This window comes from Oncorhynchus mykiss, chromosome 17 (assembly GCF_013265735.2).
Source record: "Oncorhynchus mykiss isolate Arlee chromosome 17, USDA_OmykA_1.1, whole genome shotgun sequence".
Lineage (NCBI taxonomy): Eukaryota > Metazoa > Chordata > Actinopteri > Salmoniformes > Salmonidae > Oncorhynchus > Oncorhynchus mykiss.
The window spans coordinates 13,411,325-13,429,817 of NC_048581.1; the positions used below are offsets into that span (position 1 = coordinate 13,411,325).

The window sequence follows — 18,493 nt, forward strand, 5'->3', positions numbered from 1 at the left end:
ACTGAGAGAGAGGAAGAGTGAGAGGTGGGACTGAGGAGAGACTGAGGAGAGAGGAGAGACTGAGGAGAGAGGAGAGACTGAGGAGAGAGGAGAGACAGAGAGAGGAGAGAGACTGAGCGAGAGGAGAGACTGAGAGAGGAAGAGGAGAGACTGAGAGAGGAAGAGGAGAGACTGAGAGAGGAAGAGGAGAGACTGAGAGAGGAAGAGGAGAGACTGAGAGAGGAAGAGGAGAGACTGAGCGAGGAAGAGGAGAGACTGAGGAGAGAGGAGAGACTGAGGAGAGAGGAGGGACTGAGAGAGAGGAGGGACTGAGAGAGAGGAAGAGGGGAGGAGAGACTGAGAGAGAGGAAGAGTGAGAGGTGGGACTGAGGAGAGAGGAGAGACTGAGGAGAGAGGAGAGACTGAGGAGAGAGGAGAGACTGAGGAGAGAGGAGAGACTGAGGAGAGAGGAGCGACTGAGAGAGGAGAGACTGAGAGAGAGGAGAGACTGAGAGAGAGGAGAGACTGAGAGAGAGGAGAGACTGAGAGAGAGGAGAGACTGAGGAGAGAGGAGAGACTGAGGAGAGACAGAGGAGAGACTGAGGAGAGAGGAGAGACTGAGAGACAGAGAGAGGAAGAGGGGAGGAGAGACTGAGAGAGAGGAAGAGTTAGAGGTGGGACAGAGGAGAGACAGAGAGAGGAAGAGGAGAGGAGAGAGAGGAAGAGGGGAGGAGAGACTGGGAGAGAGGAAGAGGGGAGGAGAGACTGGGAGAGAAAGTTGCTTGGGTTTTGATCTGGATAGAGGGAGCGAGAAAGCGACAGTGAGATTGAACCAGGAGAGATGGAGAGACTGAAAAGAGATCTCTCTATTAAAACAACCAAATGGCATTTACATTTACAGTTAGAGAGCCATTTAGCAGACACTCTGATCCAGAGAGACTTACAGTTAGTGAGTCATTTAGCAGACACTCTGATCCAGAGAGACTTACAGTTAGTGAGTCATTTAGCAGACACTCTGATCCAGAGAGACTTACAGTTAGTGAGTCATTTAGAAGACACTCTGATCCAGAGAGACTTACAGTTAGTGAGTCATTTAGCAGACACTCTGATCCAGAGAGACTTACAGTTAGTGAGTCATTTAGCAGACACTCTGATCCAGAGAGACTTACAGTTAGTGAGTCATTTAGCAGACACTGATCCAGAGTCATTTAGCAGACACTCTGATCCAGAGAGTCTTACAGTTAGTGAGTCATTTAGCAGACACTCTGATCCAGAGAGACTTACAGTTAGTGAGTCATTTAGCAGACACTCTGATCCAGAGAGACTTACAGTTAGTGAGTCATTTAGCAGACACTGATCCAGAGAGACTTACAGTTAGTGAGTCATTTAGCAGACACTCTGATCCAGAGAGACTTACAGTTAGTGAGTCATTTAGCAGACACTCTGATCCAGAGAGACTTACAGTTAGTGAGTCATTTAGCAGACACTCTGATCCAGAGAGACTTACAGTTAGTGAGTCATTTAGCAGACACTCTGATCCAGAGAGACTTACAGTTAGTGAGTCATTTAGCAGACACTCTGATCCAGAGAGACTTACAGTTAGTGAGTCATTTAGCAGACACTCTGATCCAGAGAGACTTACAGTTAGTGAGTCATTTAGCAGACACTCTGATCCAGAGACTTACAGTTAGTGAGTCATTTAGCAGACACTCTGATCCAGAGAGACTTACAGTTAGTGAGTCATTTAGCAGACACTCTGATCCAGAGAGACTTACAGGAGCGACGAGGGTTAAGTGCTTTGCTCAAAGGCACATTGACAGATGTTCTTATCTAGGCTGTTTGGGGATTCAAACCCGTGACCTTTCGGTTACTGGCCCAATGCTCTTAACTGCTTGGCTACGTGTCATGAGCAGATCTGGGGTCAGTTTTGACCTTCTAATGGTTAAGGTCTGAAAGCAGTCAGTTAGGGAACTTCTATATGGGTTTATATATATACTCAAATTACAGTATGCCAATGACTTAATGAGACGCTTTGGGGAGAGACTGTGGGGAATGCTGGGAAACGTTGCTGTGTGGAATGTGCGTGCGCCTGATTGGTTCTTTACGATGTCTTCTTCAAAAGAGATGTCTGCCTCCCCCGTTCTCTGTGTGACACCACACCAGACAGATTATCAAGGCTAGAATTACATTGACCACAGTGATCTAACACACAAATCAAAAAGTCAACTGTAAATCATCTCTTGCTCTCTCCTCTCTCTCTTGCTCTTTCCTCTCTCTCTTTATCTCTCCCTCTCCCCTCTTATTTTTCTCTCTCTCCCTCTCCTCTCTCTCTTTCTCTCTCCCTCTCCAATTTCTCCTCTCCCATCTCTCCTCTCCCCTCTCTCCTCGCTTTCTCTCTCCCTCTCCCATCTCTCTTCTCACCTCTCTCTCCTCACCCCTCTCTCTCCTCTCCCCCCTCTCCCCTCTCCCCCCTCTCCCTCTCCCCTCTCTCTCTCCTTTCTCCCTTTAGGAGGGTACTAGAGGAGGCTCCTCTGATGACTAAAGCTCTGAGAGAATCTCAGATGAAGGATAAGATGGACAGATACCCCCGAGTGAGTTGTGTGTCAGATACCCCCGAGTGAGTTGTGTGGATGAATGTGTGTTCGCCCGTGTGTGTGTCAGATACCCTTGAATTTCTCCTACATTTACATGGAATCGACCACTAACCTGGAGGTGGATGCCAATAGTGATCCTAAATCTGTTACTAGTAACATTAGCAATATAATAATGTGTGTGTGTGTGTGGTGTGTGTGTGTGTGTGTCCAGGTAGTTCTGAGGGTCCAGTTCCCTGACAGATGTGTTCTACAGGGATTCTTCAGACCTCTAGAGACAGGTAGATCTCTCTCTTTCTCTCTCTCTTCCTCTCTCCCTTTCTGTCTCCTTGTATTAGTAACTATGTGTTGACTCTAGAGACAGCTAGTTGATATCTATCTGACATTAGAATCAAACTGGAACCATAGAGATGTGATGGAATAACCATTAGAATCACACTGGAACCATAGAGATGTGATGGAATAACCATTAGAATCACACTGTAACCATAGAGATGTGATGGAATAACCATTAGAATCACACTGGAACCATAGAGATGTGATGGAATAACCATTAGAATCACACTGGAACCATAGAGATGTGATGGAATAACCATTAGAATCACACTGGAACCATAGAGATGTGATGGAATAACCATTAGAATCACACTGGAACCATAGAGATGTGATGGAATAACCATTAGAATCAAACTGGAACCATAGAGATGTGATGGAATAACCATTAGAATCACACTGGAACCATAGAGATGTGATGGAATAACCATTAGAATCACACTGGAACCATAGAGATGTGATGGAATAACCATTAGAATCACACTGGAACCATAGAGATGTGATGGAATAACCATTAGAATCACACTGGAACCATAGAGATGTGATGGAATAACCATTAGAATCACACTGGAACCATAGAGATGTGATGGAATAACCATTAGAATCACACTGGAACCATAGAGATGTGATGGAATAACCATTAGAATCACACTGGAACCATAGAGATGTGATGGAATAACCATTAGAATCACACTGGAACCATAGAGATGTGATGGAATAACCATTAGAATCACACTGGAACCATAGAGATGTGATGGAATAACCAGGTGGTTTTCAACTGTCCATCCAGTTGCTGCTCTGAGGCACTTTGTGAAGAGCCACCTGCAGGACCCCGAACTACCCTTCTACCTGTGTGAGTATCTTTACTCTCGCCCTCGCTCTCCGTCTCTCTCTCGCGCTCCGTCTCTCTCTCTCGCTCCGTCTCTCTCTCTCGCTCCATCTCTCGCTCCGTCTCTCTCGCTCCGTCTCTCTCTCGCTCCGTCTCTCTCTCTCTCTCTCTCGCTTCATCTCTCTCGCTCTCTCGCTCCATCTCGCTCCATCTCTCTCTCTCGCTCCATCTCTCTCTCTCGCTCCATCTCTCTCTCTTGCTCCATCTCTCTCAATCAACTGTATACTGAACACAAATATAAAAGTTACATGCAACAATTTAAACGATTCTAATGAGTCACAGTTCATATAAAGGAGATCAGTCAATTGAAATACATTTTTGTCCCTGATCTCTGTGGATTTCAGTCAGCGCACTCCCTCGACTTGAGACTTCTGTGGCGTTGTGCTGTGTGACAGACCTGCACATTTTAGTGGTATTTTATGTGTAATGATCATGCTGTTTAATCAGATTCTTAATATGTCACACCTGTCAGGTAGATGGATTATCTTTGCAGAGGAGAAACACTCACTAACAGGGATGTTAACACATTATTGCAAAACAGTTTTTAGTGAAATACACTTTTTGTGCTTATGGAACATTTTGGGGATATTTTATTTCAGCTCATGAAACCAACACTTTACATGTTGTGTTTTATATTTTTGTTCAGTATATTTATGAAGCCCTTATTATATCAGCAAGCAATGTAGATGTAGCAGCACAGTGACTAGAAGAGACAGGGAGGGTGGAACCAGCAGGTCTGAGACAAGGTAGCACGTCTGGTGAACAGGTCAGGGGTCCGTAGCCGCAGGCAGAACAACAGAACCTCGATTGGCAGCATGACTGGGGAGGGGGACAGCCAGGAGTCCTGAGGCATGGCCCCTAGAGCTCAGGTCCTCAGGGGGGAGGGGAAGGGAGGGGAAGGGACAACCAGGAGTCTTGAGGCATGGCCCTAGAGCTCAGGTCCTCAGGGGGGAGGGACAGCCAGGAGTCCTGAGGCATGGCCCTAGAGCTCAGGTCCTCAGGGGGGAGGGGAAGGGACAACCAGGAGTCTTGAGGCATGGCCCTAGAGCTCAGGTCCTCAGGGGGGAGGGACAGACAGGAGTCCTGAGGCATGGCCCTAGAGCTCAGGTCCTCAGGGGGGAGGGGAAGGGAGGGGAAGGGACAACCAGGAGTCTTGAGGCATGGCCCTAGAGCTCAGGTCCTCAGGGGGAGGGACAGCCAGGAGTCCTGAGGCATGGCCCTAGAGCTCAGGTCCTCAGGGGGGAGGGACAGCCAGGAGTCCTGAAGCATAGCCCTAGAGCTCAGGGGGAGGGACAGCCAGGAGCCCTGAGGCATGGCCCTAGAGCTCAGGGGGAAGGGGAGAGGGGAAGGGGCAGCCAGGAGTCCTGAGGCATGGCCCTAGAGCTCAGGTCCCCAGGGGGAGGGACAGCCAGGAGCCCTGAGGCATGGCCCTAGAGCTCAGGGGGAAGGGGAGAGGGGAAGGGGCAGCCAGGAGTCCTGAGGCATGGCCCCAGAGCTCAGGTCCTCAGGGGGGAGGGGGAGGGATGGGGACAGAGAGGGAGAGGATAATCTTTCCATCTCTCTCTCTCATTTTGGATATAAAATGATTATTTCCTCTCTTCCAGTCATCGCTCCTCCTAAAACCATTCTGGAGGACCCAACAGCCACCCTCTTCCAGGTAAGCCCTCCCCCCCCCCCCCCCCCCCCCCCCCCCCCACAGGTAAGAGCTCCATGTCTCTAAAGAACAGAATGAAATTGGACTGGTAAACTTTATTTATTGTTGCTCCAATCAGTGTAAAGTATTAATTAGGGTTCTAGTGGGTTTGAAACAGCATGGAGACACATGAACCCTACACAATAATAACACAACACAAGGAATTCTCATGTGCTTTAGAAAAATACATCTCTCTCTCTGTTGCTCTTTTCTCCCCTGTCCTCCTCCTCCTCCTCTCTCTCTGTTGCTCTTTTCTCTCCTGTCCTCCTCCTCCTCTCTCTCTGTTGCTCTTTTCTCCCCTGTCCTCCTCCTCCTCTCTCTCTGTTGCTCTTTTCTCCCCTGTCCTCCTCCTCCTCTCTCTCTGTTGCTCTTTTCTCTCCTGTCCTCCTCCTCCTCTCTCTCTGTTGCTCTTTTCTCTCCTGTCCTCCTCCTCCTCCTCTCTCTCTGTTGCTCTTTTCTCCCCTGTCCTCCTCCTCCTCTCTCTCTGTTGCTCTTTTCTCTCCTGTCCTCCTCCTCCTCTCTCTCTGTTGCTCTTTTCTCTCCTGTCCTCCTCCTCCTCTCTCTCTGTTGCTCTTTTCTCTCCTGTCCTCCTCCTCCTCCTCCTCTCTCTCTGTTGCTCTTTTCTCTCCTGTCCTCCTCCTCCTCCTCCTCTCTGTTGCTCTTTTCTCTCCTGTCCTCCTCCTCCTCCTCCTCTCTGTTGCTCTTTTCTCTCCTGTCCTCCTCCTCCTCTCTGTTGCTCTTTTCTCTCCTGTCCTCCTCCTCTTCCTCTCTGTTGCTCTTTTCTCTCCTGTCCTCCTCCTCCTCCTCCTCTCTCTGTGTCCATTTTATGCCCTACTGACCTTCACCTCTGTTTGATCTGGGGTGAGGAGAGAGAGAGGGAGGAAGACAGAGGGGGAGGGAGAGATGGGAGGGAGGGTGAAGGGGGGGGGAGTGTCTGATGTGTGAGGTTGCAAGGGTTAGATTCACAGGGAGTGTAGAGATCGCCACGATTACACCCTTAGAAGTACACACCAGTCTGGAGAGAGATTCTCCCAGACAGACAGACAGACACACACAGACAGACAGACAGACAGACAGACAGACAGACAGACACTTCAATGACTTTGTGTGATGTCACAGAAGGAATGTTCCCCATCCCAGCAGCCCTCTGATAGCAGCCCTCCCCTCTATCTCCCCTGCCTATGGAGACGCCAGTGTCTAAGGGAGCATGTTGTGCCCAGGGAGAGAGTGGTGGAATGTCTGTTATCCCGTTGCTACACATTGTTTCTTGTTCAAAGTCTCTAATAATAGTCATTAACAGCTCTGTCCATAATAGAAACCAGAAGGACTGGAGGGAGGAGGAGGGAGAGAGGTAGAGAGAGGAGGAGAGGTGGGGAGAGAGAGGAGGAGGGTGGGGAGAGGACAGAGGGAGGACTGAGGGGAGGGGGGTGGGGAGAGGCCAGAGGGGGGTGGGGAGAGGACAGAGGGAGGACTGAGGACAGAGGGGGGTAGAGAGAGGACAGAGGGAGGACTGAGGACAGAGGGGGGTAGAGAGAGGACAGAGGGGGGTGGGGAGACGACAGACGGGGTAGAGAGACGACAGAGGGGGGTAGAGAGAAGACAGAGGGAGGACTGAGGGTAGAGGGGCGGGCAGGGGGGAGGGGGAGAGAGGTAAAGAGAGGACAGGAGAGGACAGAGGGAGGACTGAGGGGAGGGGGGTGGGGAGAGGCCAGAGGGGGGTGGGGAGAGGCCAGAGGGGGGTGGGGAGAGGCCAGAGGGGGGTGGGGAGAGGACAGAGGGAGGACTGAGGACAGAGGGGGGTAGAGAGAGGACAGAGGGAGGACTGAGGACAGAGGGGGGTAGAGAGAGGACAGAGGGGGGTGGGGAGACGACAGACGGGGTAGAGAGACGACAGAGGGGGGTAGAGAGAAGACAGAGGGAGGACTGAGGGTAGAGGGGCGGGCAGGGGGGAGGGGGAGAGAGGTAAAGAGAGGACAGGAGAGGACAGAGGGGGGTAGAGAGAGGACTGAGGACAGGACTGAGGACAGAGGGGGGTAGAGAGAGGACAGAGGGGGGTAGAGAGAGGACAGAGGGGGGTAGAGAGAGGACAGAGGGGGGTAGAGAGAGGACTGAGGACAGAGGGGGTAGAGAGAGGACAAAGCGGGAAGGACGGCAGGGAGAGAAGGTTTTGGGGCTGTGTCTATCCTCAGCAGACAGCACTATAGATATTTTTAACGGTCTCTCTGTCTACCTCTCTCAGGTAAACAGTAGAGTCAGAATAATAAGTTAACTCTGTCTGTTTTCACCCTGTAATCACCAGTCTGTCAGTCACTACAGCCATCGGCACTATTTAAACCTTTCACTTCCAGGGCTTGTGATTCAGGGTTGTTGTTTGGCTCTCGCGGTGAAGGTGTTTTCCTAACCGCTCGATGAGCCTTCAGTTAGTGGTCGACTTCAAACTGAACTGTGTGCCGCCATGTTTGGTGACGCTGAAGAAGCTGTTTGAGTGTTAGAAGGGGATTGAAACGGGCATCTCTCTCTCTCTCTCTCTCCAGGCTGACCTGTTCCCTGCTGCCCTGGTCTACTTTGGCTCTGACGTCAAGACAGGTGCGTCTCCCTTTACCTCGGTTTGGTTTCAACGTGTTACCTTGGATGAGATGGTTCTGACGGTGTGTTCTCTCTCCACAGAGAGTTACTTAGAGAGACATCTCCTGGATTCCAGTGTCTCGGCCCTACAAGCAGACGAGGCCATTGCTGGGTCAGTCTACTGTTGACATTTAACAGCCAAACAACAACATTTTATTTGTGTGTGAGAAGGAGAGGATCAGAACTTCCTGTTGGTGGAACTGCCCCATCGTCGTGGCAACACGGCTTGGCTGTGTTTCCCCGGGCGACGGCTCTATTTTCATGTCACAGTGCTGTCATCATCGGAATCCCTTTGAAGGGTTCCGGCCAAACACACGGACACACACCCCACCTCCCCCCTCCTCTAAAGATAGAGGCATTTCCCCAATCTGACCCCCCACCTCCCCCTCCTCTAAAGATAGAGCCATTTCCCCAATCTGACCCCCACCTGTTGCCCCCTCCACCATCAGTCGAGGACACACCCCCCACCTCCCCCTTCCTCTAAAGATAGAGCCATTTCCCCAATCTGACCCCCCACCTCCCCCCTCCTCTAAAGATAGAGCCATTTCCCCAATCTGACCCCCCACCTCCCCCCTCCTCTAAAGATAGAGGCATTTCCCCAATCTGGCCCCACCTGTTGCCCCCTCCACCATCAGTCGAGGACACACACACACACCCCCCACCTCCCCCCTCCTCTAAAGATAGAGGCATTTCCCCAATCTGACCCCCCACCTCCCCCTCCTCTAAAGATAGAGCCATTTCCCCAATCTGACCCCCACCTGTTGCCCCCTCCACCATCAGTCGAGGACACACCCCCCACCTCCCCCTTCCTCTAAAGATAGAGCCATTTCCCCAATCTGACCCCCACCTGTTGCCCCCTCCACCATCAGTCGAGGACACACCCCCCCACCTCCCCCTCCTCTAAAGATAGAGCCATTTCCCCAATCTGACCCCCACCTGTTGCCCCCTCCACCATCAGTCGAGGACACACCCCCCCACCTCCCCCTCCTCTAAAGATAGAGCCATTTCCCCAATCTGACCCCCACCTGTTGCCCCCTCCACCATCAGTCGAGGACACACACCCCACCTCCCCCTTCCTCTAAAGATAGAGCCATTTCCCCAATCTGACCCCCACCTGTTGCCCCCTCCACCATCAGTCGAGGACACACACACACCCCACCTCCCCCTTCCTCTAAAGATAGAGCCATTTCCCCAATCTGACCCCCCACCTGTTGCCCCCTCCACCATCAGTCGAGGACACACACACCTCATTAACCCATCTCCCCCTTTCATCCATCCACTCCTCTCTTTACCGTTCCTCACCTCTCTCTCCTCCTGTCCCTAATTCCACTATTAGCTTCAAAGGGGATGCCAGGGCACCTTCTACCTCTCCCCTACTTCTGTGAGGGAGGGAGGGATATTGACATAGTGGAGGGAAAGAGAGAGAGAGGGACGTTTAAGTTATTGTTAATGTGGCACCCGGGTCAAAGGTGAAATGTTGCTCTGTCAGGAGAGGATGTGCTTGTTCCATCTCCTGGACAGGAAGTCATGCGATAGTGGTGTCATGACCTTTCCTAACCTCTGAGGTCACTAGTCCTGGCCACATGAAAGAGCCTGAACCCCCTGGGACACACACACACACCTCACTCACTCACTCACTCACTCACTCACTCCGCTTCCAGAGAGAGATTGGTTTTGAGAATTGGTCTAGAGAGAGATTGGTTTTGAGAATTTAAAGTACAGGAAGTGTGTCTGTGTTCAGAATACACATCTGATGAAATCCTGTGGACTGAATGCTCTTTCCTCTCCTCCATACCTTTCTCTCTCCCTTCATTCCTCACCCTCTCTTTCCCCCCTCTCTCAGCTGTATGCCCAGGTCTTCGCCCCCCTCTTCCTTCTCTTCCATGGTAACAGAGGAGCCCCTTCCAGACCCCCCCGCGGGGACCAGGGAGATTGAGGAGGAGGAGGAGGAAGAGAAGCCGAACACACACAGCCAGGCCACCAAACCAGTCAGGACGGACACCGGCAAGGTCCCCAAGTGGCTCAAACTGCCAGGTACACTACCAATCAGACCTGTTGAAGGGTTAAAGGGGAGGTCACTCTAAAATGACCTACTATTACCTAACTGATGAAGAGTTAAAGGGGTAGGTCACTCTAAAATGACCTACTATTACCTAACTGATGAAGAGTTAAAGGGGTAGGTCACTCTAAAATGACCTACTATTACCTAACTGATAAAGGGTTAAAGGGGAGGTCACTCTAAAATGACCTAATATTACCTAACTGATGAAGAGTTAAAGGGGTAGGTCACTCTAAAATGACCTATTACCTAACTGATAAAGAGTTCAAGGGGAGGTCACTCTAAAATGACCTACTATTACCTAACTGATAAAGAGTTAAAGGGATAGGTCACTCTAAAATGACCTATTACCTAACTGATAAAGAGTTAAAGGGGAGGTCATTCTAAAATGACCTATTACCTAACTGATAAAGAGTTAAAGGGGAGGTCACTCTAAAATGACCTACTATTACCTAACGGATAAAGGTAGCATCAGCAATTCTCTGACATTGTTAAAGAGTGTGACAGATCTAATTCCACCAGGACGGCAGGAAGCCTCGAGGTCAGAGCGTTGGGCCAGTAGCCAAAAGGTCTGCCGTTGTGCCCCTGAGCAAGGCACTTAACCCCCCGCTCACTCTGTGGATGTCTCGGGGGGGGGGGGGGGGGGGGGGGGATTAGGATCTGCTTCAAACACATTAACCAATTACACACTGCTACAAACACATTAACCAATTACACACTGCTACCCACTGCTACCCACTGCTACCCACTGCTACCCACTGCTACACACTGCTACCCACTGCTACACACTGCTACCCACTGCTACACACTGCTACACACTGCTACACACTGCTACCCACTGCTACACACTGCTACACACTGCTACCCACTGCTACCCACTGCTACCCACTGCTACCCACTGCTACACACTGCTACACACTGCTACACACTGCTACCCACTGCTACACACTGCTACAAACACATTAACCAATTACACACTGCTACACACTGCTACCCACTGCTACCCACTGCTACACACTGCTACACACTGCTACCCACTGCTACCCACTGCTACACACTGCTACTCACTGCTACCCACTGCTACCCACTGCTACCCACTGCTACACACTGCTACCCACTGCTACCCACTGCTACCCACTGCTACACACTGCTACACACTGCTACCCACTGCTACCCACTGCTACCCACTGCTACACACTGCTACCCACTGCTACACACTGCTACACACTAAAAGTGTGAAATAGGACAATTATAAGCACCTACCAAATTATTAGAATTGTTTTAAAGGGAGAGTTCATCCTAACATGACTGGATTGGCAATTCCTAGTTGATCTGTTCAGTCTCCTATTTGATGAGACTGTAGTTTCCCTCCTCAGCATGCTGACCCTGTTTACACTGACATAGAGAGGCCACGCTGCTGGGCCACGGGATTATTCACATCCAACGTGCCATATGGACGTGATGTATAACGGCGCAAGAGGCTGTGATGCTCCCCTTTATTTGACCCTTCATTCATACAACAACTAGACCACACTACCTCCTCTAATGAGATGCCCTGGACTCCGTTCATTCACTCTGCACAGAGGATGCTGACCAATCACAAGCGGGCTCTCTCACTCTCTGCATAGCATACACATGCTGGCCAATCACAAGGGTCCCCTGCTTAAAGTGCCCAGTTAGATGCTGGTGAGGAGAGGGAGGGTTTTACCAAAGACAGAACAGTAGGAGAAACTCTGGGGCTTTACCAAAGACAGTACAGTAGGAGAAACTCTGGGGCTTTACCAAAGACAGTACAGTAAGAGAGACTCTGGGGTGTTACCAAAGACAGTACAGTAGGAGAAACTCTGGGGCTTTACCAAAGACAGTACAGTAGGAGAAACTCTGGGGCTTTACCAAAGACAGTACAGTAGGAGAAACTCTGGGGCTTTACCAAAGACAGTACAGTAGGAGAAACTCTGGGGCTTTACCAAAGACGGTACAGTAGGAGAAACTCTGGGGCTTTACAAAAGACAGTACAGTAGGTAGAAACTCTGGGGCTTTACCAAAGACAGTACAGTAGGAGAAACTCTGGGGCTTTACCAAAGACAGTACAGTAGGAGAACTCTGGGGCTTTACCAAAGACAGTACAGTAGGAGAAACTCTGGGGCTTTACCAAAGACAGTACAGTAGGAGAAACTCTGGGGCTTTAACTCAGTGTGTCGGAAGCATGAGTTGCTGCTAGTGCTAACGAGAACGCTGCTTCAGCAGTGTGGCAGTATTTCAGCACGTCTTCAGCAGGGTGGCAGTATTTCAGCACGTCTTCAGCAGGGTGGCAGTATTTCAGCACGTCTTCAGCAGTGTGGCAGTATTTCAGCACGTCTTCAGCAGGGTGGCAGTATTTCAGCACGTCTTCAGCAGGGTGGCAGTATTTCAGCACGTCTTCATTGGGGTGGCAGTATTTCAGCACGTCTTCAGTGGGGTGGCAGTATTTCAGCACGTCTTCAGTGGGGTGGCAGTATTTCAGCACGTCTTCAGCAGGGTGGCAGTATTTCAGCACGTCTTCAGCAGGGTGGCAGTATTTCAGCACGTCTTCAGTGGGGTGGCAGTATTTCAGCACGTCTTCAGTGGGGTGGCAGTATTTCAGCACGTCTTCAGTGGGGTGGCAGTATTTCAGCACGTCTTCAGTGGGGTGGCAGTATTTCAGCACGTCTTCAGTGGGGTGGCAGTATTTCAGCACGTCTTCAGTGGGGTGGCAGTATTTCAGCACGTCTTCAGTGGGGTGGCAGTATTTCAGCACGTCTTCAGTGGGGTGGCAGTATTTCAGCACGTCTTCAGTGGGGTGGCAGTATGCCTCAGAGTTGTAGCGACAACAAGAGGCAACACGACGTGTATTAAATCAGTAGAAGAATATCCCCTACTTTACGACGAATGCATGAAAAACAACAACAAAAAACCCCTGACAGCAGCCAAGCCCCTCGGCTGCAACCAGCCACCAACACTAGAACAGACAGCAGCCAAGCCCCTCAGCTGCAACCAGCCACCAACACTAGAACAGACAGCAGCCAAGCCCCTCGGCTGCAACCAGCCACCAACACTAGAACAGACAGCAGCCAAGCCCCTCAGCTGCAACCAGCCACCTACGTTAAACAGCCTATTTCTCCACAGTCGCCATCCCAACACTAGAACAGAGTTAAGGGAGAAGGTTAAACATGACGTTTTATACACAAGCTGCTCCTTGCAGTCGCTGGGCTCGGTGCAGTCGCTGGGCTCGGTGCAGTCGCTGGGCTCCTTGCAGTCGCTGGGCTCGGTGCAGTCGCTGGGCTCGGTGCAGTCGCTGGGCTCGGTGCAGTCGCTGGGCTCGGTGCAGTCGCTGGGCTCGGTGCAGTCGCTGGGCTCGGTGCAGTCGCTGGGCTCGGTGCAGTCGCTGGGCTCGGTGCAGTCGCTGGGCTCCTTGCAGTCGCTGGGCTCGGTGCAGTCGCTGGGCTCGGTGCAGTCGCTGGGCTCCTTGCAGTCGCTGGGCTCGGTGCAGTCGCTGGGCTCCTTGCAGTCGCTGGGCTCGGTGCAGTCGCTGGGCTCCTTGCAGTCGCTGGGCTCGGTGCAGTCGCTGGGCTCGGTGCAGTCGCTGGGCTCCTTGCAGTCGCTGGGCTCGGTGCAGTCGCTGGGCTCGGTGCAGTCGCTGGGCTCCTTGCAGTCGCTGGGCTCGGTGCAGTCGCTGGGCTCCTTGCAGTCGCTGGGCTCGGTGCAGTCGCTGGGCTCGGTGCAGTCGCTGGGCTCCTTGCAGTCGCTGGGCTCGGTGCAGTCGCTGGGCTCGGTGCAGTTGCTAGGCTACATGCTGTCGCTAGGCTCGGTGTAGTCGCTAGGCTACATGCTGTCGCTAGGCTCGGTGCAGTCGCTATTCTAATAACTGATTTTTAAATTTGGTTTCGTATTTACTGAGCACACTGTATGAATTCATATCATCTCATTTTAGTTCTCTACCCTGAACCTTGTTTTAACCATGTCTGGTGGAATTACCAAGTGAAAATCTCAATTCATAATTGAAATATCTGTCCCAAATCAAAAATCACAATTCAACATGTTGGTCCAAATCATGCAGCCCTAAAAGTCACCCAACCTGTTTTCAAACATGAATCCATTGCAGATTTTAACACATTCCTACACACACACACTAACTACACTCCGAAGGGCCCTCTTTAAAACCACAGTCAACAGGAAGTGTTGAAAAAGAAACATCAGATGAGTCAAAAGATAAGGATGCTGTTCTGGGGGAACGGTACACACACCCCTTTACCCACACATTTATTAGTTCAGGAAGGTTTCGCCTCCACCCCCAGGGGACCTCTGCTGACACGCAGCCCCAGTCAGAGTTCTCCGTTCTGGGCCACATGAAACACTGTGGGCCCCTGTTGTCTGGTGCTCCGGGAGCCTGGGGTTGCTCTGTTGTGGTGGAGCTGGTGGTCGCGGTGCTCCAGCTGTTTTGGTTGTTTTTCTGTTTTGTTTGTGGGAAGGATGGTCTCACTAGTTGTTGTAGTGTTTTCTGGTGACGTGGGAGCTGTGGCTAGTTGTTGTATTGTTTTCTGGTGGCGTGGGAGCTGTGGCTAGTTGTTGTAGTGTTTTCTGGTGGCGTGGGAGCTGTGGCTAGTTGTTGTATTGTTTTCTGGTGGCGTGGGAGCTGTGGCTAGTTGTTGTAGTGTTTTCTGGTGACGTGGGAGCTGTGGCTAGTTGTTGTATTGTTTTCTGGTGGCGTGGGAGCTGTGGCTAGTTGTTGTAGTGTTTTCTGGTGGCGTTGGAGCTGTGGCTAGTTGTTGTATTGTTTTCTGGTGGCGTGGGAGCTGTGGCTAGTTGTTGTAGTGTTTTCTGGTGGCGTTGGAGCTGTGGCTAGTTGTAGTAGTGTTTTCTGCTGGTGTGGGAGCTGTGGCTAGTTGTAGTAGTGTTTTCTGGTGACGTGGGAGCTGTGGCTAGTTGTAGTAGTGTTTTCTGGTGGCGTGGGAGCTGTGGCTAGTTGTAGTAGTGTTTTCTGGTGGCGTGGGAGCTGTGGCTAGTTGTTGTAGTGTTTTCTGGTGGCGTGGGAGCTGTGGCTAGTTGTTGTAGTGTTTTCTGCTGGTGTGGGAGCTGTGGCTAGTTGTTGTAGTGTTTTCTGCTGGTGTGGGAGCTGTGGCTAGTTGTTGTATTGTTTTCTGGTGGCGTGGGAGCTGTGGCTAGTTGTTGTAGTGTTTTCTGGTGGCGTTGGAGCTGTGGCTAGTTGTAGTAGTGTTTTCTGCTGGTGTGGGAGCTGTGGCTAGTTGTAGTAGTGTTTTCTGGTGACGTGGGAGCTGTGGCTAGTTGTAGTAGTGTTTTCTGGTGACGTGGGAGCTGTGGCTAGTTGTAGTAGTGTTTTCTGCTGGTGTGGGAGCTGTGGCTAGTTGTTGTAGTGTTTTCTGCTGGTGTGGGAGCTGTGGCTAGTTGTAGTAGTGTTTTCTGGTGACGTGGGAGCTGTGGCTAGTTGTAGTAGTGTTTTCTGGTGACGTGGGAGCTGTGGCTAGTTGTAGTAGTGTTTTCTGCTGGTGTGGGAGCTGTGGCTAGTTGTTGTAGTGTTTTCTGGTGGTGTGGGAGCTGTGGCTAGTTGTTGTAGTGTTTTCTGGTGGCGTTGGAGCTGTGGCTAGTTGTTGTAGTGTTTTCTGCTGGTGTGGGAGCTGTGGCTAGTTGTTGTAGTGTTTTCTGCTGGTGTGGGAGCTGTGGCTAGTTGTAGTAGTGTTTTCTGGTGGCGAGGGAGCTGTGGCTGGTTGTAGTAGTGTTTTCTGCTGGTGTGGGAGCTGTGGCTGGCATCCTGCTCCTCTTTATCGAAGAAAGTCTAATTAAAAAGAAAGAAAGAGAGAGGAGGGGAGGAGACAGGATGGTATTGTGGACTCCATGTGGATGGTCTGGGGGAAGGGATGAAGGGTGGATGGGTCTGGGGGAAGGGTGGATGGGTCTGGGGGAAGGGATGAAGGGTGGATGGGTCTGGGGGAAGGGATGAAGGGTGGATGGGTCTGGGGGAAGGGTGGATGGGTCTGGGGGAAGGGATGAAGGGTGGATGGGTCTGGGGGAAGGGTGGATGGGTCTGGGGGAAGGGTGGATGGGTCTGGGGGAAGGGTGGATGGGTCTGGGGGAAGGGATGAAGGGTGGATGGGTCTGGGGGAAGGGTGGATGGGTCTGGGGGAAGGGTGGATGGGTCTGGGGGAAGGGTGGATGGGTGGATGGGTCTGGGGGAAGGGTGGATGGGTCTGGGGGAAGGGTGGATGGGTCTGGGGGAAGGGATGAAGGGTGGATGGGTCTGGGGGAAGGGTGGATGGGTCTGGGGGAAGGGTGGATGGGTCTCGGGGAAGGGATGAAGGGTGGGTGGATGGGTCTGGGGGAAGGGTGGATGGGTCTGGGGGAAGGGTGGATGGGTCTGGGTGGATGGGCCCGGGGAAAGGGATGAAGGGTGGATGGGTCTGGGGGAAGGGTGGATGGGTCTGGGGGAAGGGATGAAGGGTGGATGGGTCTGGGGGAAGGGATGAAGGGTGGATGGGTCTGGGGGAAGGGTGGATGGGTCTGGGGGAAGGGTGGATGGGTCTGGGGGAAGGGATGAAGGGTGGATGGGTCTGGGGGAAGGGTGGATGGGTCTGGGGGAAGGGTGGATGGGTCTGGGGGAAGGGATGAAGGGTGTATGGGTCTGGGGGAAGGGTGGATGGGTCTGGGGGAAGGGTGGATGGGTCTGGGGGAAGGGTGGATGGGTCTCGGGGAAGGGATGAAGGGTGGGTGGATGGGTCTGGGGGAAGGGTGGATGGGTCTGGGGGAAGGGTGGATGGGTCTGGGTGGATGGGTCTGGGGAAAGGGATGAAGGGTGGATGGGTCTGGGGGAAGGGTGGATGGGTCTGGGGGAAGGGATGAAGGGTGGATGGGTCTGGGGGAAGGGATGAAGGGTGGATGGGTCTGGGGGAAGGGTGGATGGGTCTGGGGGAAGGGTGGATGGGTCTGGGGGAAGGGATGAAGGGTGGATGGGTCTGGGGGAAGGGTGGATGGGTCTGGGGGAAGGGTGGATGGGTCTGGGGGAAGGGATGAAGGGTGGATGGGTCTGGGGGAAGGGTGGATGGGTCTGGGGGAAGGGATGAAGGGTGGATGGGTCTGGGGGAAGGGATGAGGGGTGGATGGGTCTAGGGGAAGGGATGAAGGGTGGATGGGTCTGGGGGAAGGGTGGATGGGTCTGGGGGAAGGGATGAGGGGTGGATGGGTCTGGGGGAAGGGATGAAGGGTGTATGGGTCTGGGGGAAGGGTGTATGGGTCTGGGGGAAGGGTGGATGGGTCTGGGGGAAGGGTGGATGGGTCTGGGGGAAGGGATGAAGGGTGGATGGGTCTGGGGGAAGGGTGGATGGGTCTGGGGGAAGGGATGAAGGGTGGATGGGTCTTGGGGAAGGGTGGATGGGTCTGGGGGAAGGGATGAAGGGTGGATGGGTCTTGGGGAAGGGTGGATGGGTCTGGGGGAAGGGATGAAGGGTGGATGGGTCTGGGGGAAGGGATGAAGGGTAGATGGGTCTGGAGGAAGGGACACGCTGTTTAGCTTTCAGTGAGACGTGGCCTGTCTGTCTCCCTGTCTCTCTGTTTCTCTTTATTTTTGCTTGTCTATGTGACTGTCTAACTGGTTGTCTGCCTGTATCCCTCTCTGACTGTCTAACTGGTTGTCTGCCTGTCTTCCTCTCTGACTGTCTAACTGGTTGTCTGCCTGTCTTCCTCTCTGACTGTCTAACTGGTTGTCTGCCTGTATCCCTCTCTGACTGTCTAACTGGTTGTCTGCCTGTCTTCCTCTCTGACTGTCTAACTGGTTGTCTGCCTGTCTTCCTCTCTGACTGTCTAACTGGTTGTCTGCCTGTCTTCCTCTCTGACTGTCTGCCTGTATCCCTCCCTGACTGTCTAACTGGTTGTCTGCCTGTATCCCTCCCTGACTGTCTAACTGGTTGTCTGCCTGTCTAACTGGTTGTTTATATCAGTTACTCTGATGTGTTTTTTTATTCAACACCAGATTCCCACTTCAGTCCAGAACTCTTCCAGATGCTTCCAGAACAGAACTCTTCCAGATGCTTCCAGACCAGGAATTGTGTCTGCATGTCTATTCTTCAGATTCATCTGCGTCTTGAGCTAAACCAGGACACGCACACACTCCCAGTCTATCCCTCTCCATCATAGTAGTTGTGTGTGTGTGTGTGTGTGTGTGTGTGTGTGTGTGTGTGTGTGTGTGTGTGTGTGTGTGTGTGTGTGTGTGTGTGTGTGTTGAGAAGTCAAGAGACTAATGTGTGTTTGTGCCAATATAATTCCAATCCTGGTTTGTCTCAAGATGGTGATGAGTCTGA

At 52.1% G+C, this 18,493-nt stretch overlaps 2 protein-coding genes across 2 annotated transcripts in view; both read left to right on the forward strand.

Moving 5' to 3' along the window:
* Positions 1-18,493, forward strand: part of LOC110493312 (tether containing UBX domain for GLUT4) — a 49,661-nt gene that overhangs the window by 27,683 nt on the left and 3,485 nt on the right. Inside the window, exons 10-16 of the mRNA XM_036948025.1 lie at positions 2,489-2,570; positions 2,785-2,851; positions 3,694-3,756; positions 5,397-5,449; positions 8,020-8,071; positions 8,153-8,222; positions 9,954-10,144. Of these exons, the coding sequence (XP_036803920.1) occupies positions 2,489-2,570; positions 2,785-2,851; positions 3,694-3,756; positions 5,397-5,449; positions 8,020-8,071; positions 8,153-8,222; positions 9,954-10,144 (578 nt within the window). The remainder of the gene's footprint in view (positions 1-2,488; positions 2,571-2,784; positions 2,852-3,693; positions 3,757-5,396; positions 5,450-8,019; positions 8,072-8,152; positions 8,223-9,953; positions 10,145-18,493) is intronic.
* LOC118940024 overlaps positions 11,339-18,493 on the forward strand; it is a 1,007,326-nt gene continuing 1,000,171 nt past the window's right edge. Inside the window, exon 1 of the mRNA XM_036948115.1 lies at positions 11,339-12,982. The gene's annotated coding sequence lies outside the window, so the exon portion shown is untranslated. The remainder of the gene's footprint in view (positions 12,983-18,493) is intronic.